A 17,939-nucleotide genomic window follows, 5' to 3' on the forward strand; every position below is an offset into this window, starting at 1 on the left:
CGAGGTCGGGGAAGATGAGCGCAGGCTCTGATGTGGGCAGAACAGGAAGAACCTTGGAGGACGCCTGGGCTCAGTGAGCCTTCAAAGGGAGCCAAGGGCAGGCACTGAGGTTCAGGAGCCCATGAGTTCAGGCATGGGCACCTTGTAGAACTCCTGGATGGCCGTGCTGACGACCACCGACTCAGCCTGCACACGCCCCACCAGGAACTCCAGGTACTGCTCAAAGGCCGCCTGGTTCTTGATGAAGCACATGGCCACGTCGTCGTCCGTGTCGCACTGCTGCAGCTCCTGCAGGAAGCTGCTGTGAAGGGGGATGGCATCAGGACTCAGCCTGCACCCCATAGCCTGGCCCTGAGCCCTCACCTCTGGGAGGAAGCTGGTCCCTGCACAAGGGCTGGGGCCCTGTGGCTCCCGGGGTCTGTGAGAGTGTGCGTGCAGACATGTGTGGGCATGCAAATAAGTGCTTGTGTGCCGTGTATGAAAGCTCACATGAATATTACATATGTACATGTATGTGGGCGTGCACATTTGTGGAGGCATGTAAATGTGTATGAGCACACATGTGGTTGCATACACAGGCAGGTGGTGGAGGAAGGAGGTGTTGTATGCTATATGCATGCGTGCATGTATTAAAGTGTGCAAATGAAAGGGTGTGCATGTACATGCTGGGTGTGCACATGTGTGCAGAAGTGCATATGCATAGATGTGCAGAGATAGTGTGGGGGCATGTACATATGTGTGTCCATGTGTATAACATATATACATGTACACAGGCATATATGCGTGTGCACGTCTATAGGCATGCACTGTGTGCACATAGGTGATGTGCACGTGTATGTGGGTGTATGTACTGTGTGCATGTGTGTGCATTTACAGATGTGCACATGTGCCATGCACATGGGTGTATGCTGTTAAAGGCTGCACCTGTACACATGTATGTGTTCATGTGTGCACACGTGTGAGGGTGTGCATGCACTTGGGCCTGCGCACATGCCAGTTAGCAGTTGGTGCACCGCAGGCCTTCCCATGAGTAAGCCAGGTACACATGTCTGGGTTTCTGAGGGGAGGGGTGCTGAGGGATAAATCAAATCAGCACAGGTTCTCTCCCCCCTTGGCTCCAACCCACCTGCAGGAGGCCTGGCCCTACAGTGCGTCCATGCATGGACTTGTGTGTGTGTGTGTGTGTGTGTGTGTGTGTGTGTGTGTGTGGCCCCACCCACCCACCTGCTGTGGAAGCGGCCGATGTCCCGCACATTGCGAAAGATGACTGCCTTCTGGCCGGCCACGGCTGCGGGCACGTGGGGGCAGCGCTCCAGGTGCTGCAGGTGGTGGCTCTGCAGGAACTGCAGCTCCTCCACGAAGGCCTGCTCAGAACTCAGCAGCTCCTGGATCACAGAGCTGGGCAGGAGGGGGCTGCCGTAAGGGACCACAGAGCTCCTGCTTCCCGTGCAGGGACTGTGGGCCACGAGGCCCCCACTCCCTCAGCTGCTAGATGGGAGCGCCTCCTGCTGCGCAGCCTGTTGCCTGCTCGCAGGAAGTGGGAGAGCAGGTGGAGAGAGGCTCCCTCTTGGACAAGGCCGGCCCCAACATCAGGAAGCCACCCAGATGGGTCCTGCCAGCACGAGGCTGGGAGGGCAGCTGTGGGAACCCAGGCAGCTCTGGGCTTGCTCTGCTGTCCTCGGCCCCCACCCATCCCTGACAGGCTCACACAGGAGCGCTGTTTCAGAGGCCCCCGCAGAGGAATCAGCATGGCCATGACCCCAAGACCTCCAGGGTTAGGTCCTGGACCCAGAGCCAGGGCAAGCGGCCTGCTTCTTTGGGAGACTGTCCAGCTGGTGGGATGCCAGTGCCACCACCTCCGGCCCGGCAGCCACTCACCTCAGCCTTGCCTTGTATTCGTCTTCAGACACAGCCTCCCCAGGGAACTCAGGGGCCTCGGCGGCCCCCCACTCAGGTGACAGCTGGTGAGGGACAGGAGTTTTCTGTTGGGGTACTGAGCTCTGGCCCTGCCCCGCGGGGATCGGGCTCTCGCCCCTCAAATTGGGACGACCCTCCTAGGGGCCTCCAGGACCCCTGAGGACCCCTCCTGCCTGGCCATTCAGATACCTTGAGCCTCCTGTCCAGGTAGGCTGGTGACACCCAGCCCTGCCGTGAGGGGCTGGACTTGGTGGGCTTGGTGCGGACAAGCCAGCGCAGTGGGTGGGCTGCATCTAGGACCTCCACATACTGGCCTTCCCGCAGCGCGATGGCATCCTGCTCAGCCCCTAGGGGCAGGTAGTCAGCGGTGACCACGTAGATGTCAAAGATCTGAGAGAGGGATGGGGGTGCTGAAGTGGTGAGACCCGGGAGGTGCCAGCCGGGCCTGCCGAGATCCTAAGCCACAGGGCAGGGATCCCCAGAGTCAGCGTGCACACGCCCAGTTCCCCCTCCACGCAGAACAGTGGGAATGTGGGAGACCTCCCCTGCCCCACCCCCAACCTTAGAGGTCACCACAGCCCCAGGGTCTCCAGGCCTGGACTGCCTACACTCAGTTACTTGTTTACCTTCTCCCCATCTCCACACCCACCCCAAGCCCTAACAGGGTGCCTGGTACACTGAGGCCTGAGACACATTCTCCATTGAAGGAACAAAGGAGTGAATGAATGAATCAAACAAATGGCTCTCCCAGAAGGCAAGTCTCTGCCGGGCCCCGTGAGGAGAAGATCCTGTTCTCACCAGTTCCTGCATCCTATGCACCTTGGTGCGGTCCCACCTCCCTAGAGTCCCATGGGGGTCCTGCCTCCTGAGTCCCTCTCCACCCTGCACCTTCTCTTCAGGAAGGTCAGGGCCTCTCCCTGCCCTGCTCCCAGAGGGTTCCAGCCGCCCACCTCGCCTCGGGCATCGCCGTCCTCTGACTCTGAGGAAGACTCCTGGATGCTGGAGGATGGCCGTGATCGGCCATGGCGGGGGGATGCAGATGGTGTCTTGGAGTCCTCATCACTGTCACCTCCAGGCACCTGCAGCTTGGCTGGGGGTGCAAGGATCATGACACCCTGGCCTGCCTCTGGCTCTCCAGGGCTCAGGGGAAGGGCAAACACCCCAGACACACCCCAGGGACCCTGGCACATGGGCTGCTGCCCCTCACCCTGCGTGATCTTGGCCGATACCATCTCAGTGATCTGGGAGGTCAGTTTCTGCAGGAACTCCTCTGTGCCCACCTCAGTGAGGGACAGGTGGCCGAGGGCCTCCTTGGCAGCCAGAGGCTCTTCTGCGGATACAAACGCTCTGCTCAGGTGGCTGCGTGCCCCTCGGATGTATACCAGGCACCCCATGCCATAGGCCCATGTTGGGCCCTGGGAGCCAATGGTGAACAAAGAGCCAAGGCCTCCCCCGCATAGTGCTGATGTCCAGCAGGGAGATGATGAGACTCAGTGGCCGGCAGGGCAGGAGGCCAGTGGGAACTGGCCAGGATGAGGAGTCACTCTGGCTCATGAGCGTCAAGCCGAGGCGTGACCAAGGGGCTGAGAATGTCCAGAGACAGAGGGCACAGCAGGGGCCGCCAGTGGACAGTGGACGAGGGGCATTGGGGACAGAGTCAGCAGAGGCCAGACCTGCGCATCAGGCTGCAGGAGGAGCCGTGGGTCCAAAGCGGGGCTGTGCTGCCTCTGTTCTCAGTGCCCAGCACCTAGGAGTTCTACCCAGACCCAGGTATCTACACAGCCTGCTGGATGTGAGCTCTGTGCCCAGGGCCGGCCCAGGGACCCCACAGGCTCCCGGATCCACGGGGATCAGACATGGTTCTGACACTAACCAAGCCTCAAGTCCAGGCCTAAGAGAACATGGGTTGGTCCTGGCTGTGTGAGCAGGTGTCCCAAGGCTGTGCTGCTCAGGAGGGGCCTCTGAGGCCAGGAGCCACCCCTGGGCAGCCTCCTCCCTGCCCCCAAGCATCAGGGGATCAGCCACCCTGGCCCCTCACAGGCATGCACCCACCCTGACTGTACCTTTCCTCTGCCCATCAAGGTCAGCAAAACTCGCAGTTTCCAACCCCTGTGCTGAGATGGCTTGTGTGGTCCTAAACAGGTGAAGGGGGTGTCCTGAGAGGCCTGGGCTGGACCCCACCACCCTCTGTCCTTATGCAGAAGCTCCTGACAAAAAGAGGGTCTGGGGGCAACAAACCAAGATACCAGAGAAAGGGGCTCCATACCAGAGAGGCCCAACAGAAGCCCTCACTTTACAATGGGGAAACTGAGATGCAGAGAAGGAAGAGAGCTGGCCCAAACCACATGGCCTGCATGGGGCAGACCCAGGACACGCTCCGGGACAGGTGCTCTCCCCAGGGGCAGTGCTGTCCTGTCCCCCACTCCTAGAGCGTCCTCCCTGGCCCTGACCGGACTGGCCTGCAGGGGCAACCCTCACTCACCCCTGCAGGAAAGTGGAAATCAGCGCTTCCTTCACTTTCTCCTGCTCCTCCACCTTAGGCACTGTCAGGAGGACCGGCAAGCCATCAGATGGTGCTCCCAACCCCGGCACGTCTGATTCCAGATCTGGACTGGGTCCCTCCGAAGCCCTGAGCAGGGGCTGTGCCCGAGCTCACCTCCCCATCCCACTCTTGGCCCGTGGTCACCCTGACAGTGATGGGAGGAGAACAGGGGTTCCTGTCCTCAGATGGGCTAAGCAAGGCCCAGGATGCAGGGGGCTTCAGGAAATGTCTCTGGAGCCAGCGGTGCAGAACCCACGGGGCCTGGGCCCAGAGGCGACTCTGAGGCTCAAAACCACCAGCACCACCAGGGCCTGACCCATTTTGGGGTCTCCCTGGTGCTGTCAGAGAATGAAAAGAGGAAGGAGGGGGTCCCACAGGGTCCCAGCCCAGATGGTGGTGATGGGCAGTGTGCCCCAAGGAGACCCCAAAGCCACCCAGTGCCCACCCCCCATGCCCCAGCCCCCCATCCCCCCATCCCCCCACCCCCCACTCACGGCCCGAGACGTGCAGGCTGGCGGAGCAGAGGGCCTGGCCGGCAGCGTTGCTGGCAATGCATGTGTAGGTGCCCTGGTGCTGCCGGCCCACGTCCAGCAGGACCAGGCTGTGCTGCTGCGCAGAGCTGGCCACGGTGTAGCCCGGTGTGTCAGGGCCAATCCACAGCACGCCTCTCTCAGCCTCCTCCCTGAGCCAGTGCACGGTGGGCGCCGGGCGTCCTAGGGGCAGGCAGGAGGTGGTGGGTACACCCCACCAGGAGCGGGGTCTCTGGAGATGAAGACCTGCCACAGGCCTTCCCTTGGGATGATGTGAGTGGGGAGGGGGCACCTCTGTCCCATCCCCCAGGGGTGATCTTTCCATAGCTGCGGGCAGGAAACGCCTTACCTTCTACCTTCACAGAGAAGGTGATGCTGGAGCCTTTCTTCACTTTCTTGGGGGTGAACCTCTCCAGCATTCGGGGCGGCACCAGCTGCTCATGCACATCTAGGGGACACAGGCTGGCTGGCAGAGACCTTGGCACAGCCCCCACCGCCCGCCTCCTGGCCCCGGATGATGTCTGCAGACGCCCAGGTGGCTCTCCACAGCCAGCACCTGGACAGCACCACACTTCCCCCTCGGCCGGGCTGTCTCCTTGCTGCGCCCTCCCTGAGCCAGCCCATGGCCACCCACACCTCCACTGCAGCCAGCCCTAGGCTCAGGCCCTCAGCACCCATGGCCACCTGGCCTCTCCCTGCCTGTCTGGGGCTGCCTCACCTGATGCAGGCTTCTCTTCTGGCTCATCAGGGCCTGAAAGAGGCACTAGAGTCAGACACCCAGCACACACAGGCCCCCACCGTGGCTCCTACCCGGCGCTGTGCGGGTGCCTGGCAGTTCTGCCCCCTACAGTGGGGGAACCCAAGGGCAGCGCTGCTCCCCAAGCAAATGCCCTAACCCCTGCCTGAAACCTGGGCCATGGAGCCCTGGAACTCACACACTCAGGTGACAGAGGCAACAGGCCGCATGGACCAGACCCGATGACCCACCACCCACCCTCGCCCTGCCACAGACTCTGTGGCCCCACACTGGAATCAGCACACAACCAAATAATGCTGCCCAGAGCAGCAGAGGACTCACACCTGGAGACGCTGGGGAAAGCTGCAGCAGTGGCAGGACGGGTTTGGGTGAAACTTGGAATGAACTCTCAGTGATCAGAACTTTTTGAACAATAAGGAAATAGGGTCCTCTAGTCCCAAGCTACCACCGGCTCTGGCTGTGCATGGATCTACCTAGAGCCGCAGTGTTGACCCACTTTCCTGGGTCAACTTCAACCTCCAGCCTGCCCATCAGTCAGGACAGAGGGCTGCACACCCACTCCTTGAAGGGCCAACTTCCGGCCGCCTGTGCCACTGTGTACCAAGGGGCAATGACCAATGATCCTCGCTGAGGGCCTGATATGGCAGGGTGTGCAGGGGATGTCAGCCCTGGCCAGGATGCTGCCCAGGGCCCAAGTCTCTGCCCAGCCCCTCAGAGCACCCACCTCGAACCAGCAGCCGGGCAGACGAGTAGGCAGCACCCATGGCATTGCTGATGTAGGCTGCATACTGGCCAGAGTCCTCCCGGGTGACGGAGATGATCTCCAGGGTGTGCAGGATCTTCTTGTCAGTCATGCGGATGTGGGCAGATGCGGTCAGGGGCTGGCCATCTTTGAACCAGTATAATCTGGGAGCAGGGTAGCCTGGACCAAGGGAGGAGGAGTGGTCAGCCTGGGCTACCACCCACGGGCACTGTGCCCTCCAGATGGGAGACAGATGAAGGCCTGGAGAGAGGGTCCCCACACCACCAGTGACGGAGTGTCAGCCTCCTGCACCCAGGCAGCAGGGATGAGTGACTGCCTGACCCCGCTGCTGGGGTCTCCTTTCAATTGTGGCTGATGGGGTATGGCTCCTTGGCCTCCATCCTGCCATGGCTGTGTCCCCACTCCCTCTCCTTCTCACCTTTCACCTTGAGCTGGAACTTGGCCAGGCGTGTGCCAGGGGCCACCTGGAGGTCTCTCAGCTCCTCCACCACCTGGGGCAGCTGGCCCTCATCAGTGGTGGACTCTGTTCCCTCCTGCTCCCGGCTGGCAGAACAGAAAAGGGGTCAGCCATAAAGCAGGGCATCGAGGGGAGCAGGGCGGGAGGGGTGCTGAGGGGCTTGGGCATGGATGACGCTGGAAGCCCCTGTTTGCTGACTGAGTGGACAGAGACCGCCAGGGCTTGGAGGAAGGCTCCAGGATTGGATGCTGTCAGACCAAGCCCTGCCCTCACCCAGCAGCATCACTCCCCGAGAGGCCCTGCGACGTCAGTCCATGGGGCACAGCCCACCTCTGGCAGCCCCTACCTGGACAGGTAGCCTTGGGCACTGAAGTAGGATGAGGACTCCGTGGCATCTGCTGCAGTGTCATAGTCTGTGCTTGTCACTGGGGAAGGAAGAGGGGAGCTGGAGCAAGGTCTGCCATCCCGTCTGCCCCAGCATAAGCTACTACACCAGGATGGCCTCGGCCCTCAGAGGTCCTGACTACAGAGCCTTGCCTGGGAGCCACTTAGACTTGGGAGCTAGGAAGTCACAGGGGGAACAGCAACATTGTAGCCTCTCCACCTCAGGCTATTACTAGCCCCATTCTTCAAGGCCTATAACTAACTACAAGCCTCTTTGACACAACAAACTAATATCGAATGATCCAGGGGCCTCAGAAGAAACAGTGATAGTGGTAGAACCTTCCAGTTCCATCCTACTAGGGAATAATGGGATGAAAAGATACAGGCCTCAAAACCAGAAGCTAGGACTAGTGTTTCTAGTCAAGATGGAGTGACTGAGGCTGGACTTACCCTCTCTTATGGACTAAATGTTGAGATGCCCCCAAAGACCATATGCTGAAATACTAATCCCCTATGGATGAAGAGGTGGGCCCTTGGGAGGTGATTAGGTGATGAGGGTGGAACTTCCATGGGACCCCAGAGAGCTCCCTCATCCTCTTTCTATCATGTCCTTGCATGATGTATTTTTTCTTCTGTAACAATTTTTTTTTTTTTTTTTTGAGACGGAGTCTCGCTCTGTCGCCCAGGCTGGAGTGCAGTGGCACGATCTCGGCTCACTGCAAGCTCCACCTCGTGGGTTCATGCCTTTCTCCTGCCTCAGCCTCCCAAGCTGGGACCACAGGTGCCTGCCACCATGCCCGGCTAATTTTTTTGTATATTTAGTAGAGACGGGCTTTCACTGTGTTAGCCAGGATGGTCTTGATCTCCTGACCTCGTGATCCACCCGCCTCGGCCTCCCAAAGTGCTGGGATTACAGGCGTGAGCCACCACGCCCGGCCTCTTCTGTAATAAATTTATAATCTTCTTCTGTACTTGCTATTAATCCTATCAATTGGATTTTTTTATCTCTGGAAGTTCTACTTGGGTTTTTAAAATATATTCTGTCTCAACATCACTAATCATCAGGGAAATGCAAATCAAAACCACAATGTGATACCACCTAACTTCTGCAAGGATGGTCATAATAAAAAAGTTAAAAAACAGCAGATGTTGGTGTGGATGCTGTGATCAGGAAACACTTCTACACTGCTGGTGGGAATGTAAACTAGTATAGCCACTGTGGTACAGTGTGGAGATTCCTTAAAGGACTAAAGGTAGAACTATCATTTGCTCTGGCAATCTCACTACTGGGTATCTACCCAGAGGAAAATAAGTCATTATTTGAAAAAGACACTTGCATATGCATGTTTATAGCAGCACAGTTCACAACTGCAAAATCATGGAACCAACCCCAAATGCCCGTCAATCAACGAGTGGACAAATAAACTGTGGTATATATATATATGATGGAATACTATACAACCATAAAAAGGAATGGATTAACAGCATTTGCAGTGACCTGGATGAGACTGGAGACTATCATTCTAAGTAAGGTAACTCAGCAATGGAAAACCAAACATCATATGTTCTCCCTGATATGTGGGAACTAAGCTATGAGGATGCAAAGGCATAAGAATGATACAACGGACTGACTGGGTACGGTGGCTCATGCCTGTAATCCCAGCACTTTGGGAGGCCGAGGTGGGTGGATCACAAGGTCAGGAGATCGAGACCACGGTGAAACCTCGTCTCTACTAAAAATACAAAAAATTAGCCTGGTGTGGTTGCGGGAGCCTGTAATCCCAGCTACTCTGGAGGCTGAGGCAGGAGAATGGCGTGAACCCAGGAGGTGGAGCTTGCAGTCAGACGAGATCGCGCCACTGCACTCCAGCCTGGGCGACAAAGCAAGACTCCATCTCAAAGAAAAAAAAAAAAGAAAAAGAATGTTTCAATGGACTTTGGGGACTTGGGGGGAAGCGTGGGAGTGGCAGCGAGGGACTAAAAATATGGTGCAGTGTATACTGTTCAGGTGATGGGTGCACCAAAATCTCACAAATCACCACTAAAGAACTTACTCATGTAACCAAATACCACCTGTACCCCAATAACTTATGGAAAAAATAAAGAACTGAAAAATAAATATTGAGAGATAAAAACATTAAATAAAATATATTCTATGTCTCTATTTTTCTTTTTTTTTTCTTTTTCTTTTTTTTTTTGAGACAGAGTCTCACTCTGTCACCCAGGCTAGAGTGCAGCGGTGCAATCATAGCTCACTGCAGCCTCAACCTCCCAGGCTCAAGCAATCCTCTTGCCTTAGCTTCCCAAGTAGCTGGGACTACAGATATACACCACCATTCCTGGCTAATTTTTTTGTATTTTTTTTTTTGTATAGACAGGGTCTCACTGTGTTGCCCAGGCTAGTCGTGAACTTCCAGGCTCAAGTGATCCACCTGCCTAAGCCTCCCAAAATGCTGGGATTACAGTCATGAGCCAAAGTGCACCAGGCCAGGACAGTGATTTCTTAAACACAGGAAACAAAGATGAGCCCTATGATTGCTCCAGTTTCCTGCCTTGAATTTGTAGGCTCAGGGAAGGGAAACTGAGGTAGGGCCCAGCAGACTCCTTGAGATGGGAAGATGGAGCTCAGAGTCCTGGGAGACTAAGGCAGCTAGAGTTCACAGACAAAGTACTGGAGAAAAGAAAGCTGTACAGAGAAAGGACCTGCCTCAAGGACTCAGCAGAATACTGATTAGTATCTGCATGTGAGGAAAGACCCACGTGAAAGGATTAGGGGAAACAGTACCAGGAATAGCTCCTGGTTCCACCAGTCAGACTAGAAAAATTCCTAACTCAAAGGGCATTGAGTAGAATACTCAGGAAAGTTCTTGCCTCAGTAGTGGGAAATAATTAGCCCTAGACTGAGCACTGCTCTGGAGCCACCAAAGAAATCATAAAAGCTAGGCCCCAGAGAATAAAATCGCATCCAAGTATCTTCACTGTATCCCAGAACAAAGCTCAAGAAGATATGCAGAAATACAAAATATCCTAATAGGGTAAAGTTTACAATGTCAGGCACTCAATCAAACATCACCAGACATACCAAGAGACAGGAAAAGATGACCCATAAAGTAGAAAATAATCAACTGAAACCAACCTGGAACTGATGCAGATGTTAGAACTGGTAGAGGAGACATGAAAACAGGTATTAGAATTGTATTCTCTGCATTCAAAACGTTAAGTAGAGATGTAGAATATATTTCAAAAGACTCAAGTAGAACTTATAGAGACAAATAATAAAATGAATGAGATTCATAGGATGGATATTACAGAAGAAAAGATAGTAGACATAAAGGCATGAATAAAAACTATGCAAAATGAAAGACACAGGAATTTTTAAAAGTGAAAAGAGCATTAGTGAACTGTACACACTCCATGTGACTTAATATACAGGTAATTGAAGAAAAGAATATTTGAAGCGATAATAATAATATGGCTTAATATACCTGTAATTGAAGAAAAGAATATTTGAAGCAATAATGGTCACAGAAATTCCAAACTTAATGAAAACTCTAAACTCACAGTTCTAAGAGGGTTAACAAAGTCCAACCTCAACAAACATGAAGAAAAGTACACCAAAGAAAATCATAATCAAATTACTCATAACCAGTTATTTTTTTAAATCTTTAAAAATACCTAGAGAATTTTTGTGAAGAAAGTGATAAGCTGATCCTAAAATTCCTATGAAAATGCAAGGCACCCAGAAAAGGCAAAACAATCTTGAAAAAGAAGGAAGTTGGAGGACTTACCCTCCCAATTCCAAAACCCACTACAGAGCTACTGCAATCAGGACAGTGTGGTGCTGGCATAATGAAAGACATTTAGATCAATGAAACAGAATTTAGAGTTCATAAATAAACCCATACATTTAGAGAAAATCAAATTTTGACAAGAATTCCAAGACAATTCAATGGGGAAATAGTCTTTTCAACAAATGGTGCTGAGACAACTGGGTATCCACATTAAAAGAACAAACTTGGGCCCTTACTTCATATCATATACAAAAAAAAAAAAAAAAAAAAAAAACACCTCAAAATGGACCAAAGACTTAAATATATGAGTTACTATAGGCATAGGTGTAACTCTTTATAACCCTGGATTAGGCAATAGTTTCTTAGAAATGACAGCTAAAGCACAAGCAACCAAAGAACAAGTAGATAAATTGTACTTTATTAAAATTTAAAACCTTTGTTGAGGCAGGAGGATCACTTGAGGCCAGGAGTTTGAGGTTACAGTGAGCTATGATTAGACTACTGCCCTCCAGCCTGGGCTACATAGCAAGACCCTGCCTCTACAAAAAAAAAAATTAAAAAATTAGCTGGGCATAATGGCACACACCTATGGTCCCAGCTACTTGGGAGGGTGAGGCAGGGGGATCACTTGAGCCCAGAAGTTCAAGACTACAGTGAGCTAGGATCATGCTATTGCACTCTAGCCTGGGCAACAGAGTAAGACCTTATCTCAAAAAAAATTTAACACTTTTGTGCCTCAAAGAACACTCTCAAGAAAGTAAAAAGACACGCACAGAATGAGAACATATTTGAAAATCTTTTATCTGATAAGACTCTAGTATCAAGAATATATGAAGAACTCTTACAACTCAAAAATAAAAGACAAATTACCCAATTTTAAAATGTCCAAAAAATTTGAATAGACATTTCTCCAAAGATATACAAATGACCAACCAGCACATGAAAAGTTAGTCACTAGGGAAATGCAAATCAAAACTACAATGAGATACCACTTCATATCCATTAAGATGGCTATAATCAAAAAGATGAACAATAACAAGTCCTGGCAAGGATGTGGCAATATTGAAACCCTTGTACATTGCTGATGGGAATGTAAAATGATGTGGCTACTGTGGAAAAGCTTGATAGTCCCTCTAGGAGTTCAACCAAGTTGCCACATGACCAAGGAATTCCACTCCTAGGTGTATATACATGAGAGAATTAAAAACATGCTCACACAAACACTCATATACAAATGTTCACTGCAGCATTGTTCATAACAGCCAAAACAACCAATGGATAAATGCCACCTGATAAATGCATAAATACTCCACATACCATGGAATATTTTTCAGCCATAAAAAATGTGTACAATAATAATATATGCCACTACATGGATGGACTTTGTAAACAGTATGCTCAGTGAAAGAAGGCAGACAGAAATGGCCATGTATTGTAGGATTCTATTTATAGGAAATGTCCAGAATAGGTTATCCCATAGAGACAGAAAGTAGATTAGTTATTTCCTGGGGCTGGGGGAATGGGAGAATGGGGAGTAACTGCTAATGGTTTCTTTTCAGGCATGATGAAAATGTTCCAGAATCAGATATTCCAGAACATATTATTAGACAGAAGTGATGGTTGCACAGACCTTGTGAATATACTAAAACCCACTAAATTGAACATTGGTAAATGATGAATTTTATGGTGTGCAAATATGTAAAAAGTTTAAATCCTTATACAAAGACAAGTTATGTATAGAAAATCAATGACAAGAATGACATTCTAATTCTCACTGGAAACAATGCAAGCTAGAAGACAGTGGAGCAACATCTTTAAAATGTGGAAAGAAAAAAACCGTCCTAGGAAAAACATCTTTCAAAAACAAAAGTGAAGTAGAGACATTTTCTGACACACAAAATCTGAAGGAATTCCAGCATACCCACACTATAAGAAATATTAAAAGATGTCCTCAGGCAGAAGGAAAATGGTATCAGATGGAAATCTAGATCTACACAATGGAATGATGCACTCAGAAATGGAATGATGTGGATAAATATATAAGTTCTTATTTAAGATAATTGACTTTTCTTTAATAGTTCCTTTTCCTTTTTATTTTGGAATAACTGTAAATTCACACGCAGTTCTAAGAAGCGATATAGAGATCCCATTTATTCTTCATCCACCTTCCTGCAATGTCAACATCTCACCAACTACAGTGCAATATCACAACTAGAAGACTGACATTGATGCAATCCATTGATTTTGTTGAGATTTCAAAAGTTTTACAAGAACACAATTGAGTGTATGTTTATATATTTAATTTTATGTAGTAAGATGCAATTTTATCACAGTTATTATACATCAATAGTTCCTTTTTATGGCTGAGTAGCATTCCATAGAATAGATGTACATAGGTGGTTTGTTTAACCATTTACCCATTGAAGGACATTTCGGGTGTTACCAGCCCTTGGCTCTGTTAGGAATAAAGGTGCTATGAACATTTGGGTGCAGGTTTTAGTTTGAATGCAATTTTTTCATTTCTCTGGTATAAATGCCAAAAAAAGAGAGAAATTGTTGGGTTATATGGTAAGCACATGGTTAGTTTTGTAAGAGGCTGCCACAGTTTTCAGAGTGGCTGGCCCATTTTACTTTCCCACCAGCAATGTATGAGTGACCCAGTTTCTCTGTATCCTCACTTGCATTTGGTGCTATCACCATTTTTAATTTCAGCCATTCTGGTAGTTATGCAGTGATATCTCATTGGGGTTTTAACTTGACTATCTCTAATGGCTAATGATGTTGAACATCTTTCATATGCTAATTTACCTTCTGCATATCCTCTCCCATGAAATGACTGGATAGTCTTTTGCCCATGTTACAACTGGATTTTTAAAATTCTTTACTGCTTAATTTTGAGCATTCTTTGTATTTATTTAGATAAAAGTCCCTTACAAGATACATAATTTGTGAACACGTTCTTCCAATCTGTAACATTTCATCCTCTACACAGCAGGGTTTTTCTCAGAGCAAAAGTTTTCAATTTTGGTGAGATCCAGTTTACCAGTTTTTCCTTTTATGGATGGTGCTTTAACTGTCAAGTCAAGAAGTCTTTTCGTAGCCTAAGATCCTAAAGATTCTCTGCCATTTTTTTTCCCTAAAAGTTTTATATTTAAGGATGCAATTGATTTTGAGTTAATTTTCATATAAGGTGTGAAGTTTAGGTTAAGGGTCATTTTTTGCCTATGCATGTCCAAATTTCTCCAGCACCAAATTTGTTGAAATTCTATCCTTCCTCCATTTAATTGCTTTTGCACTTTTGTCAAAAATCACTTGGACATATTTGTATGAGTCTAAATCTGTATTCTCCATTTTGTCCCACTGATTTATGTGTCAATCCCTCTACAAATTCCACACTCTCTTTAATACTTAAGCTAAATAGTAAATCTTAACATTAAGTAGAATGGTCCTTCCCATTTTATTCTTGTTTTTCAAAATGGTTTTTAGCTATTTTAAGTTCTGTGCCTTCCCATATACATTTTAGAACAAGCTCATCTGTGTATATAAAAAAATCTTGTTGGGATTTTTATAGGAACTGCATTAAACCTACATATCAATTTGGCATCTTAGCTATGTTGAGTTCCAATCCATGAACATGGTATGTCTCTCTGCTTGTTTAGGTCCTTTCTGTTGTCTTTCATCAGCATTTTGTAATTTTCAGGACACAGATCCAGTAGATGTTTTGTTGTATTTACATCTAAGTTAAAAAAATTTTTTATTTGAAGCTATTATAAATATTATTGTGTTTTTAATTTTGGTTTCCACGTGTTCATTTTAAGTATATACAAATACTACTGATTTTTGCATGTCAATCTAGTATCTTGTGATCTTCTTGAAACCATTTATTAGTTCTATCTTAGGGCCATCCCATGGCTGCCCATCCAGCCCCAAAGCACCTCCAAAACTGTCTGCCTGGCCCGTGGCATCAGGCTCAACATGCAAGGGGATGGCAGGAGAAAGAAAAGAAATCTTTCTTTAGCATCTCATAGCCTGTACCAGCCAGAGGCTGGAGGACTCAGTGAGACTTTATCAGGCTGAAAGATACAGCATCCTTCTCCTGTCCCAACAACTGCCTTGCATACCAGGTAACAATTTGTGCTTAACTATGTACCCAGCCTGTTCTACTAAATGTTTTACATGAATCAACTCACTTAACTCTCATAGCTATACCACAAGACAGTTTCCATGATCTCCATTTTCCAGATGAGGAGGCTGAGGCATTGAGTGATAAAGTCACTTCTACCAGATCACATAGCTGGTAAGTAGCAGATCCAGGATTTTACCCAACTCTGTGGCTCCAGAGTCTGTCCCTGAGCTGTTTTCACTCACAACACATCTGATGCCAACTGGATGTACAACACATCCATTCAATTCTGACATTAACTGCCCAAAGTTAGCACAGACCCTAAACATTAACAGAATCAATCTCACAAGTATGTTCTCACTTTAGATGCCAGTTGTAAGTCCCAGATTTCCACCCATACTTTTGACTGAATGGCTGTAAATTGGAGGTTCCTACAACCCTCTTCCTTGTGTTTGATAATTTGCAACAATGGCTCGCAGAACTCAGAAAAGTGCTTTACTTACTACTAATGGTTTACTATAAAGGATATAACTCAGGAATAGCCTCATGGAAAAGATACATAGGGCAAGGTGTGAGGGAGAGGAGCGGCACTTTGCACAACTATCCTGGCACCTCCATGTGTTCACCAGCCCGCAAGCTACCCAAACATCTTAGTTTATGGGTTTGTATGGAGGCTGCATCACATAGGCATGATAAATTACTTAATCTCCAGCATCCCCACCCTCCCGAGAGGATGGAGGTAGTGCTGACAGTTTTGGGCTTCTAATAAAGGCTTGGTCTTTCTGGAAACCACCCCTCATCCTGAAGTTAACTAGGGGCCCACCAAGAGTCACCTTATTAGAACAAAAGATGCTCCTATCACCCAGGAAATTCCAAGGGATTTAGAAGCTCTGTGTCAGGAACTGAGGACAAAGGTCAAATAAATATTTCTCATAATGCCACAGTGCCACAAACCATTCACCATGCCCTTGAGCTTCTCCTGAGAGGCTTCCTGATCAAGCCATCTGACAGCCTTCAAAAGGGACCTCAAGGGAGTGGTTGGGGTAGGCTGGACTCACCCTTCTTGACCCCCTCACCTTACTCCATGAGGTCCACTTCCAAATCTTCCTGAGCCTCTGTCCCAGCCAGGATGCCTCTCACAGAGATGAGATCCCTCAACCCCTTACCCCAAGGGGCTCCAGACTAGGGGCGTGTCTTGGCCCTAGCTCCCAGACAGCTTTCCATCAGCCACAAGACAGTGAGGCCCCAAATCCTGCCTGGGCTGAGACGAATGCTCTCTGAACTATCCTCAAGACCAACTCAGGAGCCCCTACACCACCCACCCTGGAGACACCAAACCAGACGCAGTACTCACAGTCCACACGGAGCTCAGCCTTGGTGGAGGAGACACCCATGCTGTTCTCGGCCAGGCAGCGGTAGACGCCCATGTCTGCTGGCACCACGGCTGTGATGATGAGCTGATGGCCACCCTGTTGGTCTTCATTAATCATGTAGTGATCATCCTCCTCCAACAACTTCCCATCCTTGAACCAGCGCACACTGGGCATGGGCTGACCTGTCACCACGCAGTCAAAGCTCACAGGATACCCATCCTGCACTTCTTGGTTCTGCAACTCAGTCAGGAACACTGGGGCTGGGATAGATGGGTGAGTTAGCCCCAGGGAACAATGATCACATCCGGCTGCCACATACATGCAAGTTGCCACCAGATGAATGGTTTGACACATATGATGTACGGAACAATCATTCATATGGGAGCATTCACAGACACTGACAGCTAAACAGAATGGTATCTTTGCCTACTAAGCCTCTCTCTCTTCCTTGTTCTCTAAGAATTCTGTTTGCCAGCTTGGTTCCCAAGCTACTTTGAGGCAAAAGGGATAAAGGGCTGGAAACAGGGAGGAAAAGGGAGGTAAAGCAAAGATAAAGACTGTGTGGCCTGTAAGTCCAGGAGGAGCAGGTGAGGGATTTGAAGCAAGGGAGAGGCTCAAAATTGGAGAGAAGTTTCAAGAAGTAACACTGTGGGTCATTCATCATACCCTCTTTAACATTCCTAGAGAGACACAAGTAAATAAGGAAATGGCTTTTTAATTACTCCTAGATGCTGGAATGGGAAATGGTATGCAGACTGGACCATGAGGAGTGCAGCATTTTATACAGGTCACATTTCAGAGTCTCATTTTTAAAAAATTCTAGAGAGTGAATACAAATGACCTTTGAACAACATGCATTTGAACTGCATGGGTCCACTTATATGTGGATATTTTTCAACCAAACGTGGATCAAAGAATACAGCATCTGTGGGATGCAAAACCCTGTATAGGGAGGGCTGACTTTTCATATATATAGGTTCTGCAGGGCTGATTTGGGGATTGAGTATGTGTGGATTTGGGTACACATGAGGGTTCTGAAATCCATCCTCTGTGTATACCAAGGTACAACTGCATTTCCATTCTCATTTCACAGATGTGAAAGCTGAGGTACAGAGATGCTAAGCAGCTTCCCCCAAAGCACATAGCCAGTAAGAGACAGGGTTGAAGTTCAAATTCAGCTCTATTTAACCTCAAAGTCAGGGCTTTTCACACCTCAGTGGGCTGCACCTGCGAAGAGCCCAGTGGTGGGCACAGGCAACCCCTTGAGCTTGCAGCAGACTCTAGCTACGACTAGCCTGGATC

At 49.3% G+C, this 17,939-nt stretch overlaps 1 protein-coding gene across 43 annotated transcripts in view; it reads right to left on the reverse strand.

The window, feature by feature from the left end:
- The window catches only part of OBSCN (obscurin, cytoskeletal calmodulin and titin-interacting RhoGEF), a 170,381-nt gene that overhangs the window by 38,731 nt on the left and 113,711 nt on the right, over nucleotides 1-17,939 (reverse strand). For 34 of the 43 annotated variants that reach the window (XR_010149905.1, XM_016940307.4, XM_016940306.4 and 31 more), the window contains 15 exons: nucleotides 16,619-16,897; nucleotides 7,313-7,391; nucleotides 6,928-7,052; nucleotides 6,471-6,668; nucleotides 5,708-5,740; nucleotides 5,339-5,437; nucleotides 4,954-5,172; nucleotides 4,400-4,460; nucleotides 3,981-4,051; nucleotides 3,125-3,247; nucleotides 2,868-3,007; nucleotides 2,107-2,307; nucleotides 1,879-1,961; nucleotides 1,225-1,398; nucleotides 142-301 (listed from right to left, as the gene is read on the reverse strand). Coding sequence is in view for 41 of the 43 variants with exons in the window: in XM_016940307.4 (XP_016795796.2) it covers nucleotides 142-301; nucleotides 1,225-1,398; nucleotides 1,879-1,961; nucleotides 2,107-2,307; nucleotides 2,868-3,007; nucleotides 3,125-3,247; nucleotides 3,981-4,051; nucleotides 4,400-4,460; nucleotides 4,954-5,172; nucleotides 5,339-5,437; nucleotides 5,708-5,740; nucleotides 6,471-6,668; nucleotides 6,928-7,052; nucleotides 7,313-7,391; nucleotides 16,619-16,897 (2,045 nt within the window). In the remaining 2 variants the exon portion in view is untranslated. The remainder of the gene's footprint in view (nucleotides 1-141; nucleotides 302-1,224; nucleotides 1,399-1,878; nucleotides 1,962-2,106; nucleotides 2,308-2,867; nucleotides 3,008-3,124; nucleotides 3,248-3,980; nucleotides 4,052-4,399; nucleotides 4,461-4,953; nucleotides 5,173-5,338; nucleotides 5,438-5,707; nucleotides 5,741-6,470; nucleotides 6,669-6,927; nucleotides 7,053-7,312; nucleotides 7,392-16,618; nucleotides 16,898-17,939) is intronic. The other 9 variants (XR_010149907.1, XM_016940394.4, XM_016940346.4 and 6 more) reach the window with 1 other exon arrangement.

This window comes from Pan troglodytes, chromosome 1 (genome assembly GCF_028858775.2).
Source record: "Pan troglodytes isolate AG18354 chromosome 1, NHGRI_mPanTro3-v2.0_pri, whole genome shotgun sequence".
In the NCBI taxonomy this organism is placed as follows: domain Eukaryota; kingdom Metazoa; phylum Chordata; class Mammalia; order Primates; family Hominidae; genus Pan; species Pan troglodytes.